General features: G+C 46.2%; 1 protein-coding gene across 3 annotated transcripts in view; it reads left to right on the forward strand.

Annotated features, from left to right (window-relative positions):
- The window catches only part of BCAR3 (BCAR3 adaptor protein, NSP family member), a 172,766-nt gene that overhangs the window by 144,504 nt on the left and 10,098 nt on the right, over positions 1 to 18,164 (forward strand). For all 3 annotated transcript variants that reach the window (XM_077452891.1, XM_077452893.1, XM_077452892.1), the window contains 3 exons: positions 214 to 314; positions 2,709 to 3,337; positions 13,277 to 13,392. In XM_077452891.1, the coding sequence (XP_077309017.1) occupies positions 214 to 314; positions 2,709 to 3,337; positions 13,277 to 13,392 (846 nt within the window). The remainder of the gene's footprint in view (positions 1 to 213; positions 315 to 2,708; positions 3,338 to 13,276; positions 13,393 to 18,164) is intronic.

Below are 18,164 nucleotides of genomic sequence, written 5' to 3' on the forward strand. Positions count from 1 at the left end.
TTTCGTGACTAGATAAATGCCTAACAACAGTAAATATGCATTTACTGTTGACTTCTGTATCGGTTTTATTTCCAAAAAAAAAACATTTAATTTGGTGTTATTTTAGCAGAATGTATTCAATATTTTATTGTAGTATGTCCTAGTATCTTCCATTTCTGTATTATGTGTGTTTTTATTATTTAATAATAATATATGTGTATTGTATTTTATTAGAAATAAAGAGAAGAGTGGCAGCCACCCAGCTTGTTTGGATAACATGCGAGAAAAGAAACGGCCATTAAATTCTTACCAATCAGAAAGCTACTTGCCACTAGGTATGTTTTCCTCCCTCTGGCTGCTTTTCAATGGCTATATTTCACTCTGTTTTGGAATACAGCCTTCTTGGGTGGGAAAATATTTGCTTGGACATATCTTGTAATGTTACCTCAAAGATTGTGACAGATATGGACACAAGAGCTATCTCATCCATATTGGAGCTAAAATACAACTTTTATTCATCACTGCAAGTCTTAGATGTTTCAAGGCAAACTCGTAAACCAAAAGCTAAAAGAACAATTTCATTGGTGAACTGATTGAGATGTAGCTAATTATTATTTGCCTTTGAATATTAAAAGTAAATTAAAAACTAGACCCTAATTCTACAGACTTCTGTCAATTAAGCTGGCCATAGATGGGTCGAAATTTGTCCGGTTCCTGAATTTCAATCTGTGGCCATTCTCACTAGAGAGAAGCCAATCTAGAGATCAGCTTCTCTTGAACTGGAATGCTGGAAAATGTTATTTCAATCAGTGCATGTAATATATTATTATTATTCTACAGGATTTATATAGCGCCAACAGTTTGTGCAGCGCTTTACAATATAAAGAGAGACAATACACCAACAGTACAATTAAAAAAAAAGAGGGTTAGAAGGGCCTTGGCTCCTGCGAGCTTACATGCAGCCATTCGGCTGCAGCGTTTTAGGACAGCAGAGGAATCTTGCTGTCAGAATACAGTAGCGAAGCTGGGAGGATTCTTCCACTCACCTCGTTTGTATGGGTGGGGAAATCATTTTTTTTTTCAGCTAGCTGGCTGATCAAAAAAAATAAAAAAATCCCTCTGTGTCCAACTTTAGATGGTTTAGTGATCCAGCTTTGTTGTGCAACTATAATGTAGTTGGTGGGACAAAGCTCTTATTCCAGTGAGACACATTGCAAGCCTTAAAAGATAGTGTAGAGATCTCTGCTCTGTTAAATCTTCACAAAATCTATAAACTTCTTCCAAAAATGTCAACAAAACAATGTAGCCTTAATCTGGTGTATGCGGTTCTAACCTACTACAGTGGCTTATAATACAGCCCCCCCCAAGTGGAATTGATATATACCCTCTTCTTGCCTCCTTTATAGCCAGCAGCCATATAAGTAGGGGTTTTAACTCCATCATCGCCATAAACGCTTATGTCATTATTGGTGGTAGAGTGGCTGGTGGTGAAGAATGTGACTAATCCTAACTCCCGAACTCAGGTCAATAAGTTTAAAGAAACGTGCCACACTGTATTCGCTGTCTGAAAGCTGGACTGGGCTTACCCTGCACGCTAAGTAATGTGACAAGAATGTCCTATGACAGTGAGAGGCAGGTTTATTTTCCCCCCAGGCTACAAAGTGTGGTGGGATTCCCAGGTTTACGGAAGTTCAAATGGTGGAGCTTAAGGCTAGGTTCACACTATTGCGATGCGGGAACGCCGCGAATCCGCGGCGTTTTCCCGCATCGCTCACCTCCCGCCGGCAGTTCACACTGCCCTATGCGGACGGCTGGGGGTGTCAATGTTATGTTAATGACACCCCCAGATCCGTCGGCATATCGCAGTGCGATCTGCCGACTCGCACAGGAATCGGATCGCATGGTGTGAACCCCCATGCGATCCGATTCCGTTGCGGACCCAAAAAAGGGTCCTGTGCGAGTTTGCTGCGGGACAGCTGCGAGTTCAGCCATACTATCTGTATGGCTGAACTCGCAGTGCTACGGAGATCGGATGTGATTTGCTGTGCGAATCACATCCGGTTCTCCCCCCGCAGCGGTGTGAACCCAGCCTAAAGGGGTTGTAAAGGTAAATGTTTTTTCACCTTAATGCATTCTATGCATTAAGGTGAAAAAACATCTCACACTGCCGGCGCCCCCAGTCCCCCCGTTTTACTTACCTGACCCCTCGAAAATCCCGCGCTCGCCCCCGCCGTCCTCTTCGCCGCTCAGCCTGGCCGCTGATTGGCTGGAGTGGATGGATTGAAAGCAGCGCAGCCATTGGCTCGCGCTGCTGTCAATCACATCCAATGACGCAGCGCGCCGGGGGGCAGGGCCTTGTGATACAGCGAGCGGCTATAGCCGCCGGCTGTATCACGGGAGCGCGCCCGCAGTGCTTCTCACCAATACGAGGGAGCTCGCATTAACGTGAGAAGCACCTGCGGGAGGAAGCAGAGACAGCCGCCGAGGGACCCCAGAAGAGCAGGTTCGGGGCCACTCTGTGCAAAACGAGCTGCACAGTGGAGGTAAGTATGACATGTTTGTTATTTTAAAAAAATAAAAAATTTTACTTTACAACCCCTTTAAGGACAGGACATCCTAGTCAACAGGGGATGTTTTCTGGTGTCCATGGTGACTTGGCAACTAAGACTAGTTCATGCCCGATAACCATCCTATAAAAAAAAAAAAATCATTTATTGCTTTTCTTTCAGGCTGCAGACAACCATACTTGTCACCTGGAAATGATGGAAAGTTAACACCCAGACCAAATGTGTTCCGGACAGGAAGTGAACCCACTCTAAGCCCAACGGAAATTCGAAGGTTTAGCAGTGAAGCTCATCCTGCTGAAGCTTTAAGGGGATCAGACAGTCAACTGTGCCCTAAACCTCCTGCAAAGCCAAGCAAGGCACTCTGTATGAAACAACCACCATCACCAACAGTCTGGCAAAACTCAGAAGCAAATTACTGCGAACTTCATCCTAACCCTCCTGATGACTGTGGATGGTTAAGGACACATTCCTCCCACAGTAGCTTTGTAGAAACCCCAAAAACTGGTGAAGAGGATACATTCTCTTTCAGTAACTCAGAGATTAGTATCCTGGCATTTGAGGACTGTGTGTCTCAATGTTCAACAGAACTGATTGACAAGGAGGATGGAGTAGAGTTTATTAGGCCAGTGTATGAGACTGAATCTTCTTTAAAACCCAATGCGTTTGAGTCACTTCTACTCACCCCAGAAAACAAACCTCTAGAAACAGCCCTGCTTAGACAAGCCAAAGAACTTTTCACCAAAATTGAACCAAGGACTATTGCCCAACACATTCTCAGAATGGACTGCAAGGTAAATAAGTACCACCTTTTCATTTACAAACCCACAAGAAATGCTAAACAAACACACTGTGAGTAAAGAAAATGAAAATGATTGTAACTCATCTCAAATCTGTGATGTCAAATGGAAGGTTTTCATATTGTACCAGGCAGTCTTTGGTTTATTCTGTTAATAACTGCCCTCTAAAAGATTCCTGGGTGTAATCACAAATTTATGACTGGTTAACAGCTGTAACTCTGGATGTGACCTTTTTTTAATGAATCCAGACAAATGACTCCCCTTACAGCCAATTTCTTCATTCTTGATATCTGCCACTGATAATCTGTTATCAAATCTATTAAAACAATAGTCCGAGTAAAGCCCATGTGTACTGGAGTCGGTCTGACAGAAGCCGGCCCCTCAGTTGGTTTCTGTCAAAGGGGCATTACCAAAAAAGGTCTGCCGATTGGCTCCCGATCAGCGCTCTCAGCCAATGGCTGAGTGCGCTTACCGGAGTGTTCAGGCGTGGGGGGCGTCCCCTATCAGAACACAATAGAACAGGAGGGGGTGATCGCTGTACTAATGACGTTATTTTGCGTTCAACCCTGCTGGGTTGAATGAAAAGAAACTAATAGTAAAAAAAAAACTGATCAAAGTTAGGTATTCTATAGTACAGTGGCCACTTGTGACCCCATTGGAAAATTGGTCATCAAGAAAAGGGAAAGTAATTTATCTAATAAATCTAAAGCAATGTCATGCACTTTATGCAAAGAAAGACCGAAAATTGTATCACAGTAATTTTTTCTTTTTTCATGCATATCTATCTAGTGGTATCTAGTATCTAGTGCACCCATCCCCACCTACATGGCAAGCTTAAAAAGAGAGGATAACACTGCAGCATTCTACATAATTGTACCATGACCAGTGGCTATTGAGGCTAGAGCCCCAAGTCTGGGGCCCATAGCCCAGAGTTCATGGCCAGCGCTACCATCAGAGTGTCGCTGGCTGCCTGACACTCCGCTGTTCCACACAGCCGCGGCACTCTCACCGAGTCTGCACTTCGCGCTTCAGAGCCAGGAGATGAGTGTGTGTGAGAGTAAGTCTCCTACTTGCTCCGCCCATATCATAGAGTCGGGAAGAACTTTCTCACACAATCACCTGAGCGGGTAAGTGCAGACCATGAGGGAGGGGGGGACTGTACTAGTTAGCCTCTCTGTATACACCAGCCTCTCTGTATACCTAGTTTCGCTGTATATACACCAGCCTCTCTGTATACACTAGCCTCTCTTTTATATACCCCAGCCTCTCTGTATGCAACAATTCCGCATCTGGTGGCAGGTGACGTGGCAAGCTTTCTGGGGACCCTGATGCAATGAGGGGGGATTTGGGGACCCTGATGTAATGATACTATATAATGTTTTTTATATATATATATATATATATATATATATATACAGTGGTGTGAAAAAGTGTTTGCCCCCTTCCTCATTTCCTGTTCCTTTGCATGTTTGTCACACTTAAGTGTTTCGGAACATCAAACCAATTTAAACAATAGTCAAGGACAACACAAGTAAACACAAAATGCAATTTGTAAATGAAGGTGTTTATTATTAAAGGTGAAAAAAAATCCAAACCATCATGGCCCTGTGTGAAAAAGTGATTGCCCCCTAAACCTAATAACTGGTTGGGCCACCCTTAGCAGCAACAACTGCAACCAAGCATTTGCGATAACGTGCAATGAGGCTTTTACAGCGTCCTGGAGGAATTTTGGCCCACTCATCTTTGCAGAATTGTCCTAATTCAGTTACATTAGAGGGTTTTCGAGCATGAACGGCCTTTTTAAGGTCATACCACAACATCTCAATAGGATTCAGGTCAGGACTTTGGCTAGGCCACTCCAAAGTCTTCATTTTGTTTTTCTTCAGCCATTCGGTGGTGGACTTGCTGGTGTGTTTAGGATCATTGTCCTGCTGCAGAACCCAAGTTCGTTTCAGCTTGAGTACACAAACAGATGGTCGGACATTCTCCTTCAGGATCTCTTGGTAGACAGCAGAATTCATAGTTCCTTTTATCACGGCAAGTCTTCCAGGTCCTGAAGCAGCAAAACAGCCCCAGACCATCACACTACCACCACCATATTTTACTGTTGGTATAATGTTCTTTTTATGAAATGCAGTGTTCCTTCTACGCCAGATATACTTGGACACACACCTTCCAAAGAGTTCCACTTTTGTCTCATCGGTCCACAGAATGTTGTCCCAAAAGTCTTGGGGATCATCAAGATGTGTTGTGGAGAAATTGAGACGAGCTTTGATGTTCTTTTTGCTCAGCAGTGGTTTTCTCCTTGGAACTCTGCCATGCAGGCCATTTTTGCCCAGTCTTTTCCTGATGGTGGAGGCATGAACGCTGACCTTAACTGAGGCAAGTGAGGCCTGCAGTTCCTTGGACGTTGTTGTGGGGTCTTTTGTGACCTCTTGGATGAGTCGTCGCTGCGCTCTTGGGGTAATTTTGGGCGGCCGGCCACTCCTGGGAAGGTTCACCACTGTTCCATGTCTTCGCCATTTGTGGATAATGGCTCTCACTGTGGTTCGCTGGATTCCCAAAGCTTTGGAAATGGCTTTATAACCCTTTCCAGACTGATAGATCTCAATTACTTTCTTTCTCAATTGTTCCTGAATTTCTTTGGGTCTCGGCATGATGTGTAGCTTTTAAGGATCTTCTGGTGGACCTTACTGTGTCAAGCAGCTCCTATTTAAGTGATGCCTTGATTGTGAACAGGTGTGGCAATAATCAGGCCTGGGTGTGGCTAGAGAAATTGAACTCAGGTGTGGACAACCACAGTTATAGTATGTTTTAACAAGGGGGGCAATCACTTTTTCACACAGGGCCATGATGGTTTGGATTTTTTTTCACCTTTAATAATAAACACCTTCATTTACAAATTGCATTTTGTGTTTACTTGTGTTGTCCTTGACTATTGTTTAAATTGGTTTGATGTTCCGAAACACTTAAGTGTGACAAACATGCAAAGGAACAGGAAATGAGGAAGGGGGCAAACACTTTTTCACACCACTGTATATATATTACACATACACACGTATATTATATACATGTGTATGCCTGCCCAAGCGTATGACTTTCTTTACTTCGCTGCCATGCCCCTGACCATGACTGAGGGTGGGTCTGTTGGCTGCCATGGATAGGCACCAGTAAAGAAAAAGTATAGTATTTAATACAATTTTCTCTATCGTTCATTGACGGACACAGCAGCTCTTCTTGATCTTGGGGTTATATCACCCCTTTAGGAGAGGACTAGGCAGAAAGTGTTAAAAACAGCAACACTTGCACAGTATCACCCAGGGGGCGGTCCTACTGGCTATAACCCCTCACACTGCATCCAGCAGCTCAGTTTTTTTCTGCCTAGTGTAGAAGTACATGGCTCCCGTTGGGACCATTTTTTTCTGCATTTTTGATTCCCGTGATCTTCAATCAACAGCCGAGCTGGGTGACAGGCTGGATAATATAGATCATTGTAGTCTCCCCAGCCTGACCATTGAGCATGATCAGGCCCTAGCTACGCTCTGGGTTGGCCACGACATGCCCCATCTATTCCAGGGGCGGCCGGTGAGCTATATGCTCTGGGGCACACATATGACCAGGTTACTGCTATCTGTGTCACAGTGTGCCGTGGCCGGCAGCAACCCCATACTGCTTGGGTGATGGGTCTGTCTGTGGAATGCATCCAGCAGTTCCTGCAGGAGGGGTAAGTATGGTTCCACCTGTCTTGGCAGAATAGAGCAGCTCGGCATTCCCTGGGAGGTCGACTAAGGAATCTCTCACTCTCCCTTTCTTCTCCCCCTGTCCTTTCCCTCCTCCCCATGCTATGGGCCGCTGTTTAACTGGGCATACGAGGGTGCAGTTCACGTACCTGGCTGGGGGTCCTGTGGGGGGGCTCTGGGTCCTGGCAGGGGGCTGCACTGGGTGTTGAGGGTCCGCTCATTCTCTTCCCTTTTTTCTGGGCCACGGTGGGTGTCTGTGCTGTGTGAGCCATGTGGGGAGGCCGCCGTGTGCTCCGCGGCCATTTTCCTGGGGTCACGGACATTTTGTGGTAGCCACAGCTAGTTTTTTTTGCCTTCAGCCATTTTCTAGTAGTTTGGTGGCCATTTTCTTGGCGCTCTCAGACGTTTAGCCTCAGGTGGTTTTGACTCTAGCACTGGGTGCTTGTTTCCTTCTAGAACAGTGCGCTTCCACACAGACACCTTGTGGATGGCACAGGGGAGAGCGGACAGCAGCACCTGCAGGGTTCAGGGTGGTGAGCACCCTGCCACTTGCAGAGTGGTGAGTCCTGTGCTGGGCCCCTCAGTCTGTTCAGCTAGGATGGTGGACTTTTGTGTGACTTGCCTTAGGTTCCTAAGTGGTCACAGGCGGGTGCGGGTCAGCATGGTGTCAGAAGCTGGCTCTTCTTCCCCAGACATCCCTGTGATTGCAACTGGTTCCCCTGCACCTGTGGTGTCTATGGACGCTCTGTCGGCTGTCCTGGAGGCCTTTGTTGCCAGGGTGGAAGTGGCGTGTGGGCGCAAGGGGGGTAAAAAATAGCCCCTCCCCCAACGTCTTCTGGGGAAAGCTCTGATTCAGACTCGGGCCCCACTGTGACTGGCAGCCCCTGTTCTAATGTATCAGAGGATGCGGACAAGGACCGTTCGGACAGTGAGGATGATTCCGTGTCCGGGTCAGTGCAGGAAAAGGTGCTTGTAGGAGCACTTTTACAGTAGTGCGGGATACCCTAAAAATGGAGGATACGGCTGGGGCATCAACAGAGGTGTCGGTCCCTTTCGAGGCCCACAAGCCGGCCCGCACGCCTAAGGTGTTTCCTTACCTAACTTATTTTGATAAGTTTATTTACAAGGAATGGGGAAAACCACAGCGGGCCTTTTCAGTCCCGTAACGCATGGCGGCGCGTTACCCCTTTGAGGAGAGTTTCCTGAAGAAATGGACATCTCCTCCGATTGTTAACCCCCGGTATCCAGGTTAAATAAGGTAATCACGATTCCATTGTAAGGGACTCCTGCTTTCAAGGACCCTGCCGACAGAAGGACCAAGGCGGTTGCCCAGTCCATGTTTACCGGGGTGGGGTCAGCTTTGTGGCCAGTGTTAGCCACGGCCCTGGTACCACAGACGTTGACTAAATGGGCTAAATTGTTGCACCGTGAATTGGAGAAGCAACAGGCTTCCCCAGTCTGCGTGGAGCTGGCAGACCAGTTGGTGCAGGGCCTTAAGTATGTCTATGATGCGGCCTTGGGTACGGCCCCCTTGCTCTCTAGAGCCTCAATATCGGCAGTAGTGCTACGTCACCTGATTTGGCTGAAATGCTGGTCTCTTCCAGGGAGAGAGGCTATTTGGAGCCTCGCTGGATGACATTATTAAGAATGTTACTGGGGGTAAGAGTACTTTGCCCTCACAGTCCAGGAAAGGTAAGGAGCCACGTCGTAGGCAAGGGACCTCCTTTTCCATTCAGAAGCAGATTTTTTTTTGTCCGCCCGGGTCGGCAGGTAAGCGTTCCCAGTCCGACAAGGTGCCTGCTGAGGGACAAAAGTGTCCCAGGTTTCACAAGCCTGCGAACAAATCTGTTACCGCATGAAGGTTTGCCACCCCCCCAACTCTCGGGTGGGGGGTCGCCTTCGGAAGTTTGCAGCTCTGTGGACCTCCCTGCTTTCTAAACAGTGGGTCCGTCTGCGAACTGGTTTCCTCAGGGTACAAGATAGAGTTTCTTGACCGCCAAACAGATTTTTTCCCTCCAACCTTCATCTTCTTCCGGCTCGTCGAGAGGCCCTGTTTGGGGCAGTACAGGACCTGCTGCTGCACAGGGTGATAGTACCTGTACCAACACCAGAAAGCTTTCAGGGGTTCTACTCCAATCTGTTTGTAGTCCCAAAGAAGGAAGGGGTCCGTCCGGTCCTGGACCTCAAGACCCTCAACAGCTTTGTGAAAGTACAAAGGTTCAGGATGGAATCAGTTCGCTCAGTGGTCGCTGCACTACATCAGGGGGATTTTCTGCCATCCCTGGACATCAAGGAAGCATACTTGCATGTCCCCATATGCATCAAGCATCCAAGGTTTCTGCGATTTGCGGTCGGGTATGAGCACTACCAATTTTAGCTCTCCCTTTGGCCTGGCGTCAGCACTGAGGGTCTTTACCAAGGTGCTAGCCCTAATTTTGGCTTTGCTGAGGCAGCGAGGGATCACAATTGTGGGTTACCTGGACGACTTCCTTCTGAGGGCAGATTCTGCCTCAGAATTAAGGGAGGATGTGGCAATCACCATGCAAATTCTTCGGGAGTTTGGTTGGGTACTGAACCTACAGAAGTCGGTGTTGGTGCCGACTCAACACCTGGAGTACCTGGGCTTGCTTCTGGACTCCTCAGAGGCGAGAGTCTTTCTCCCTTCGGACAAGTTCCAGACCCTTCAAGCTGCGGTAAAGTTGTTGGTGTCCCGCAGGTGGTCGTCGCTGCGTTTTTGCATGTGAGTACTGGGTCTCATGGTAGCCACTTTCGAGGCGGTATCGTTTCCACACTCGAGTCTTGCAAAAGGAAATATTGTCCAAATGGGACAAATCTCCATCGTTCCTGGATTGTCAAATTCAGGTGAGCCAGCTAGTCAGGGATTCCCTGCTCTGGTGGCTGAGGTCACCAGTCCTTCGGTCGGGGAAGTCGTTCCTTCCTCTTCGTTGTACGGTGAACACAGCGGACGCCAGCCTGACCGGTTGGGGGGTAGTTTGGGGCGTACAGTCAGCCCAGGGTTGGTGGACCCAGGAAGAATCCCGCCTGCTGATCAATGTACTGGAGCTTCCGGCAATCAGGCAGTGCCTTTCCACATGGTCACAGAGCCTGCAGGGGCATTCGGTTGGGATTCGGCCAGACAACGCCACGGCGGTGGCGTATGTCAACCATCAAAGAGGAACAAGGAGCTTGGCTGCAGCACTGGAGTTCGCTCACATCTTGCGGTGGGCAGAGCGGCCAGATCTGTCAGCCGTGTACATTCTGGGTGTAGAAAACTGGCAAGCAGACTACCTAAGTCGTCAGATGCTGGACCAAGGGGAATGGTCGCTATATCCAGATGTATTTCGGCTCCTTTGCCTAAGGTGGGGCACGCCAGATGTGGATCGCCTGGCTTCTTGACTCAATCGGAAGGTACAGAGTTTTGTGGCCAGGTCAAAGGATCGCGGACACGGCAGACGTATTGGTGGCTCCATGGGGGCATTATCGGCTAATTTATGCCTCCCCCCCCCCCCCCACTCAAACTTCTACCACGTCTGCTAAGCAGATTGGATGCTGAGGGGATTCCCGTGATTCTGATTGCCCCAGATGGGCCTCGGCATCCGTGGTATGCCGACATAGTACGAATGGTGGCGGATGTTCCTTGGCGACAGCCGTTGCGAGAGGACCTTCTGTCGCAAGGTCCAATATTTCATCCTGCTTTACCGTCATTGGTTTTAACGGCGTGGCTGTTGAAAGCCAGGTGCTAAGGGACTGAGGTCTGTCGGATTCGGTAATATCCACTATGTTGAGGGCACGGAAGTCATCATCTTGGAAGATTTATCATCATACGTGGAAGGCCTACATCTCCATATGTGAGGAGATGCGGTGGCGTCCGCATACATATTCACTTTCCAGGATCCTGCTGTTTTTGCAGCGAGGAGTGAATCAGAAACTTGCATTAAGCACCATTAAAGGGCAGACATCAGCTTTGGCTGTCTTTTTTCAACGGCCCTTGGTGGCTCATTCATTGATGAGTATGTTTGATCAAGGGGTTCGAAATGTGGCCCCTCCGATTCGGCCACCGATACCTCCATGGGATTTGAAGCTGGTGCTCTCGGTGCTTCAGAAACCGCTGTTTGAAAACATTAGGGAGATTCCCTTATTGACACTCTCTCAGAAGGTGGTCTTTCTAGTGGCCATTACATGTGCCAGGAGGGTTTCTGAGTTGGCGGCCTTGTCTCCCTATTTGATAAGGTTTTGTTTCTTCGAAAGGTGGTTTCGGCCTTACATCTAAATGAGGACATTGTGCTTCCATCCTTTTATCCTCAGCCGTCACACCCTAAAGAGGTGGCTTTGCATTCCCTGGACATGGTCTGGGCTCTGCGGGTGTATCTGTCTGCTACGGCTCCTTTTCGGAGGTCGGACTCGTTGTTTGTATCTGTTTTACAGGTGGCTGTTTAAAGTTGCAACTCCTCCATTGAGGAGCTCTGACTGTTTTGGGTGGAGTTATTGTTTGCTGTTCCCACCCCTCGTTTCTTTGACACTGCTTGGGGACATCCCTAAGGTCAAGAAGAGCTGCTGTGTTCGTCAATGAATAGAGAAAATAGGATTTTTATACTCACCGTAAAATCCTTTTCTCTGAAGTTCATTGACGGACACAGCACCCACCCCTCCTATTTCTGTTTGTACTGCTTTTGACGAACTGAGCTGCTGGATGCAGTGTGAGGGGTTATAGCCAGTAGGACCGTCCCCTGGACGGTACTGTGCAAATGTTGCTGTTTTTAACACTTTCTGCCTAGTGCTCTCCTAAAGGGGAGATATAACCCTAAGGTCAAGAAGAGCTGCTGTGTCTGTCAATGAACTTCAGAGAAAAGGATTTTAGGTACAAAAATCCTATTTTCTGGTTTCCTGGTGCCTACATGGCAGCATGCTAGCGATAAATAACTAGCTGACGGAGAATGATGCAACAAGTTATTGGTTTCACACACTGTAAGATTTTGACTAAGCAATTTAGAACAATGTATTAATAGAGCCAGTATTTTCACCCTTATTGTATTTATTACATATATTTTATATAGCTCTGAAAATGTATGCAGCACTTTACATATATTGTACATTCACACCAGTCCCTGCCCCTAAGGAGGGCACAGCTGCTCTGACCTAAAGCCTAGGCAGCTTAAAGAAAAATGTGCTGCTCCAAGTCCATCACTTACTGCCCAGCCACAACACAGGGTGCGGGTTCAGTTTGTGCCGCAAACAATACAAGGATTAAGGATGAATGACCGCTTATCTCAAATTGAAGCTAAAACTCCATCTAGTTTATTTCCTTAGGTTAACAGATAGACAAGAGGACAGACAGACAGCAAGGGTGTTGTGTTGCCTAACCAGTGTCAGTATGACGTGAAACACGTCAACCTCGCTGTCTCTCTGAGCAGTTGTCCAGCTTTTAACCTATGGAAATAAAGAAGGTGGAGTTTTAGCTGCAATTTTTAGATGAGCGGTCATCCATCCTTATTCTTTGTATTGTTTAAAGCCTAGGCAGCTTGCACCACATGGTCTTTGGCTACAAGTAAATATTGAAGGTGTTTTGCATTACACACTATTAAAATAAATAAGAGGATTAAAAAAAACACAGGAGGAGAGTTTGGTCACAAGAACAGCCTCTCCTCCAATCAGAATGTACTTTCTGGAGAGAAAACTTAATTCCAGGCTCCCTACTGCAGTGTGCATTATATAAACGGCACAAAAATGCAGGCTATCGTATGGAGTAACATTGTGGTATCCAGCAGTTACTGGTATCCACACTCCGTCATTAATAGCATACTAAGAGTTGTAAATCTGGAATACTCTTCTATAAAAAAAAAAAAAAATATTCCAGGTACTGAAGCTAAATGAATGGTATCCAATGGTAAAGTTAGGTTGATGTATTTGTAGGAACTGAATACATTTGTTTTAAAATTGTGCTTTTTAATTATTATTGAATGTGTAATTGTGTAAAACATTGTGATTTATATTTTCATCCAAATTGTGTTTTTAGATTCACAAAAATTTTGAATTAATTAGGTCAGTTTATTACGTATACTAGAACCATTGGGCCCTCATCTACTGTCATGTTTTCTAAATTTAAAGGAGGAATAATTTAAACCGTTTTTTTTTCATCCTGTCAATACTGAATTTCCTGAACATAAAAAAATGTACAAACCTTTGCACTTTGCAGGTTGCTAGGATACTTGACGTCTCACCAGAGATGGAGAGGATCATGGGAGTGAGCTGTGGGCTAGAACTGATAACTCTGCCGTATGGTCACCAACTGCGCCTAGACTTAATTGAAAGGTAAACATCCTCTTAGATATATGTATATGCTGATAGCTCTGCACACCTGTTACTAGTGACAGTGCAAAGAATTTTATGCAGCTCAGGAATAGAAAAGATCGCTTTATTTGCTTAAAGGGTTTTCCTCAGCCATGGTAAGGTCACTGGAAATGCAATTTGGCCTAATGGATACAGGTGGTGTATTAGTGTGTTTTAAAGCAGAGCTCCACCCAAAAGGGGAAGCTCCGCTTATCTGCCTCCTCCCCCCTCTGGTTCCACATTTGGCACCTTTTGGGGGGGGGGGGGGGGGTACCTGGCCACGGTGAGACCTCTCAGAAGTTCGACCTGCCTCCTTCTTCCCCCAGCCACCAGGACAGGCAAGTGTCCTAATATTAAAGCGGGAGTCCGCGTTTTTTTTTTTTTTAAAAGCCAGCAGCTACAAATACTGCAGCTGCTGACTTTTAAAATAGTGACACTTACCTGTCCAGCGTGCCCGCGATGTCGGCACCCGAAGCCGATCTCTCGATCGTCTCTCGGGTGCTGCCGCCGCCATCTTGGGTATGGGAATCAGGAAGTGGAGCCTTTTGGCTTCATTTCCCGGTTCCCTACTGCGCATGCGTGAGTCGCGCTGCGCAATAAGAATGGACCCGCTGCCTCTGGGATCTGTGTGTTTCCCAGCAGGCAATGGGGGACCTTCGGAAAGGGGCGTAATGTACGCCCCTTTCCGCAGAGAGCTATCCCGGAAGTGGGTGCAGATACCTGTGCTGTACAGGTACCTGCACCCCCTCCCCCCTGAAAGGTGCCAATTGTGGCGCCGGAGGGGGGGAGGGTTCCGATGAGCGGAAGGTCCACTTTAGGGTGGACCTCCGCTTTAAAAGTTAGAAGCTACAGTATTTGTAGTTGCCATTTTTTTTTATGGGAGGGCTGGACCTCCTCTGTAAGTTGGCCATCATATTTCTATTTCTGCTTATATGCCAGCACCACATACAGTATAAGGCCCTGTGATAGGAAATAACAATAAACAGTGTCTCTGCTGGGGCACTAACCTTCACTTCCCAGGTAGCACCAGCTTTAAAATGTTTTACATTCTTACTTTACTGTGCAGTGGCCCTCTAACAAATTTTAGCACATTCATACTTTTTGGATCCTCTCCTTTCCTCAATAATTTATGGAATACATCTCACTTTTCAGAAATTTGTAACAGAAATTAAGAAATTATTTATTTATTAACATAAAAGCTGGTGTTTCCTCATTGAATATAAAGCTTTATTAGTTAAAGTGTAATTAACCCCCCCCCCCATCGTTTTCATCCAAGGAAGCTGCCATCTTTGCCTCAGTTGATCTGTTAATCTACAACTGCCATGATGCTGCACAAGTGATAAGTTATGGCACCAGCCATTGGATGGTTTGACAGATTGGTTGAGAGCACAACCAATGGGAGTGTGGGAGTGTTACATTTCTGGCACATTCCGGAAATGAAACTCCTAAACCTCACCTCCTTACCACTTTTCCTTCTCCACCCGCCCCAAATGTATGTGGTCCAACTCCCATGTATTACCATAAATACGTTTATTAAACCCACCAACACAAGTGGATACTCACTTGTTTAATGAACCCACAAGTGTTTTGTACTGGCATGTGAGTATCCACTTGTGAGAAAAAAAAAGGAATTGCGCTAACCTATATAAACTATAGGTGAATATGGGTATGAACCCCAAAAATATATACCAATCAAATCTAAAGACAACTGAAGATCTCCAGTTATTACATCAAAAATAAATCACCTGTGAAATATATATATGTGCAAGCCCAACAAATAGCAATCAAATATAAGATACAACTGAATATCTCTGGTAGGGATGAGCCGAACACCCCCCCGGTTCGGTTCGCACCAGAACTTTCGAACGGACCGAAAATTCATAGGAACTTTAGAACCCCATTGGAGTCTATGGGACTCGAAAGTTCGAAATAAAAAGTGCTAATTTTAATGATTTTAAAAATATGCAAGATACTGTCCTAAAAAGGGTTTGGGGACCTGGCCCCTGCCCCAGGGGACATGGGTCAATGCCTAAAATATTTTTAAAAATGGCCGTTTTGGCGGGAGCACTGATTTTAATGACGATTAAAGTGGAAAAAAAAGTGAAATATTCCTTTAAATATCATGCCTGGGGGGTGTCTATAGTATGCCTGTGAAGTGCCACGTGTTTCCCGTGTTTAGAACAGTCCCTGCACAAAATGACATTTAACGGAAATAACGTCATTTAAAACTGCTTGCGGTTTTAATGTTATATCTGGTTCCGGCAATATGGATGAAAATCATTGAGAAAAATGGCATGGGTAGCCCCCCCTGCCCATTAACAGCCCCTTTGGGTCTTGTACGGATATTAAGGGGAAACCCGTACCCAGGCCCTATACACTCAGAACAGCAGTATACAGGTGGTGCAAACAAGACAGGGACTGTGTAGGTTTGTTGTGTTAACCACTTTCAGACCGGACCATTTTGCTGGTCAAAGACCAGACCGCTTTTTGCAATTCGGCACTGCGTCGCTTTAACTGACAATTGCGCGGTCGTGCGACGTGGCTCCCAAACAAAATTGACGTACTTTTTTTTCCCACAAATAGAGCTTTCTTTTGGTGGTATTTAATTATCCCTGTAGTTTTTATTTTTTGCGCTATAAACAAAAATAGAGTGACAATTTTGAAAAAAACGCATTATTTTTTACTTTTTGTTATAATAAATATCCCCCAAAAATATATAAAAAAAACATTTTTTTCCCTCAGTTTAGGCCGATACGTATTCTTCTACATATTTTTGGTAGAAAAAATCACAATAAGCGATTATTGATTGGTTTGCGCAAAAGTTATAGCGTTTACAAAATAGGGATAGTTTTATAGCATTTTTATTAATAATTTTTTTTTTTTTACTAGTAATGGCGGCGATCAGCGATTTTTATTGTGACTGCGACATTGTGGGGGACCCATCGGACATTTTTGACACATTTTTGGGACCATTGTCATTTATACAGTAATCACTGCTATATAAATGCAGTGATTCCTGTGTAAATGACACTGGCAGTGAAGGGGTTAACCAGTGGGTGGCAGTGTAGGGGTAAGTGTTCCTAGGGATGTGTTACTAACTGTGGGGGGGTTGGGCTTTCATTTAGTGAACACTGATCTCTGCTCCAATCACATGGAGCAGAGATCAGCGTCACTAGTTGCTAGGCAGAATGGAGAAATGTTGTTTACAATGGCACTTCTCCATTCGGCCGCTCCGTGAGACAATCGCGGGGATACCCGCGGGGATCGAGTCCGCGGGTCCCGCGACCGGACTCACGGGGGTCCCGACCGGCGCGGGAGCGCGCCGCCGCGCTCCCGATGGCAGGGCGGCAAATTTAAAGGGACGTACATGTACGCCCATTTGCCTGCCCGTGCCATTCTGTCGACGTACATCGTCGTGCGCTGGTCGGCAAGTGGTTAAGTAGAATCTGTTTGTAATTTTCAACTGGTACATTTTTAAAGTGTAGCTCCAGTCAAAAAATCTATTTTTAAGCTTTTTGGAAAACACAGGGAAGGGTTATCACCCCTGTATAATTTGTTTTGCCGTCCGTCTTTTTTCATCTCACTTGCTGTTGTCTCCTTCCATTTGCAAGTAGGAGACGTTTGAAAGTAGGGGCCTGCCCTATATGCTCTGCAGAAATGTCAGAACAAGGCGTTGGTGTTGCCACAACATTGTAAGCCCTCAAAGTGACTCTTGGTGGGCGCTGGAGCGCCCTGCTGTTAACGATTACATCAAGAATTGTAATTACATGCCATTATTGAACAGTGGTAGAAAAATTGACCTTTGGTGTTTGTGGTGCTGGTACCACAACACTATAAGTCCTCACAGTTACTCTGGGTGGGCACAGGAACAGGCCCTCCTGTGAACTATTATATCAAGAATTGTAATTAGATGCCCTGTTAAACAGGGGCAGAAAAATTGGGCCTTAGGCACTGGTGCCACGACACTGCAACCTCTTCCATATACTCTAGTTGTGGTGCAGGAATGAGCTCTGCTGCAAAGCTTTGCATCAAAAATTGTAATTAAACACCCCTGTTAAACAGGGGCAGAAAAATTGGGCCTTAGGCACTGGTGCTGGTGCCACGACACTGCAACCTCTCCCATATACTCTAGTTGTGGCGCAGGAATGAGCCCTGCTGCAAAGCATTGCATCAAAAATTGTAATTAAACGCTCCTGTTAAATAGGGGCTGAAAAATTGGGCTGGTGGCATCACCCAGAACCAAAAATGTTCTTCCAACATATCAGCAGAGGAGGAAGAGGATAGACAATCAACATAACAGGACAGTCACTCAGCATCAGCATAGGCAGTCTTGAAGGGATGTGATATTTCAAAAAAATTTATTTCAGTTACATCAGCTTCAGGTGCTTGGTAGCTGTGGGTGATCCAAGACTGATTCATCTTGATGAAGGTCAGTCGATCAAGTCGGTGGACGGACGCACCCTGTGATCGGTAACAAAGCCACCAGCAGCACTGAAGGTGCGTTCCGAAAGAACGCTGGATGCAGGACAGGCCAGTAGCTCAATTGCATACGGTGCAAGCTCTGGCCAGTGATCAATCATCAAGACCCAGTAAGCCAGAGGATTTTCAGTGGGAAAGGTGTCCAAGTCTGACCTTGCCCCTAGGTATTCCTGCACCATGTAAATCAGACGCTGGCGATGGTTGCTGGAACCGATCATACCTTGGGGCTGCGGACTAAAAAATTGTCTGAACGCATCGGTCAGACAGCCACCTTC

This window comes from Lithobates pipiens, unplaced genomic scaffold (assembly GCF_037356315.1).
Source record: "Lithobates pipiens isolate NorthernLeopardFrog02 unplaced genomic scaffold, aLitPip1_a1.2 Scaffold_23, whole genome shotgun sequence".
NCBI lineage: Eukaryota > Metazoa > Chordata > Amphibia > Anura > Ranidae > Lithobates > Lithobates pipiens.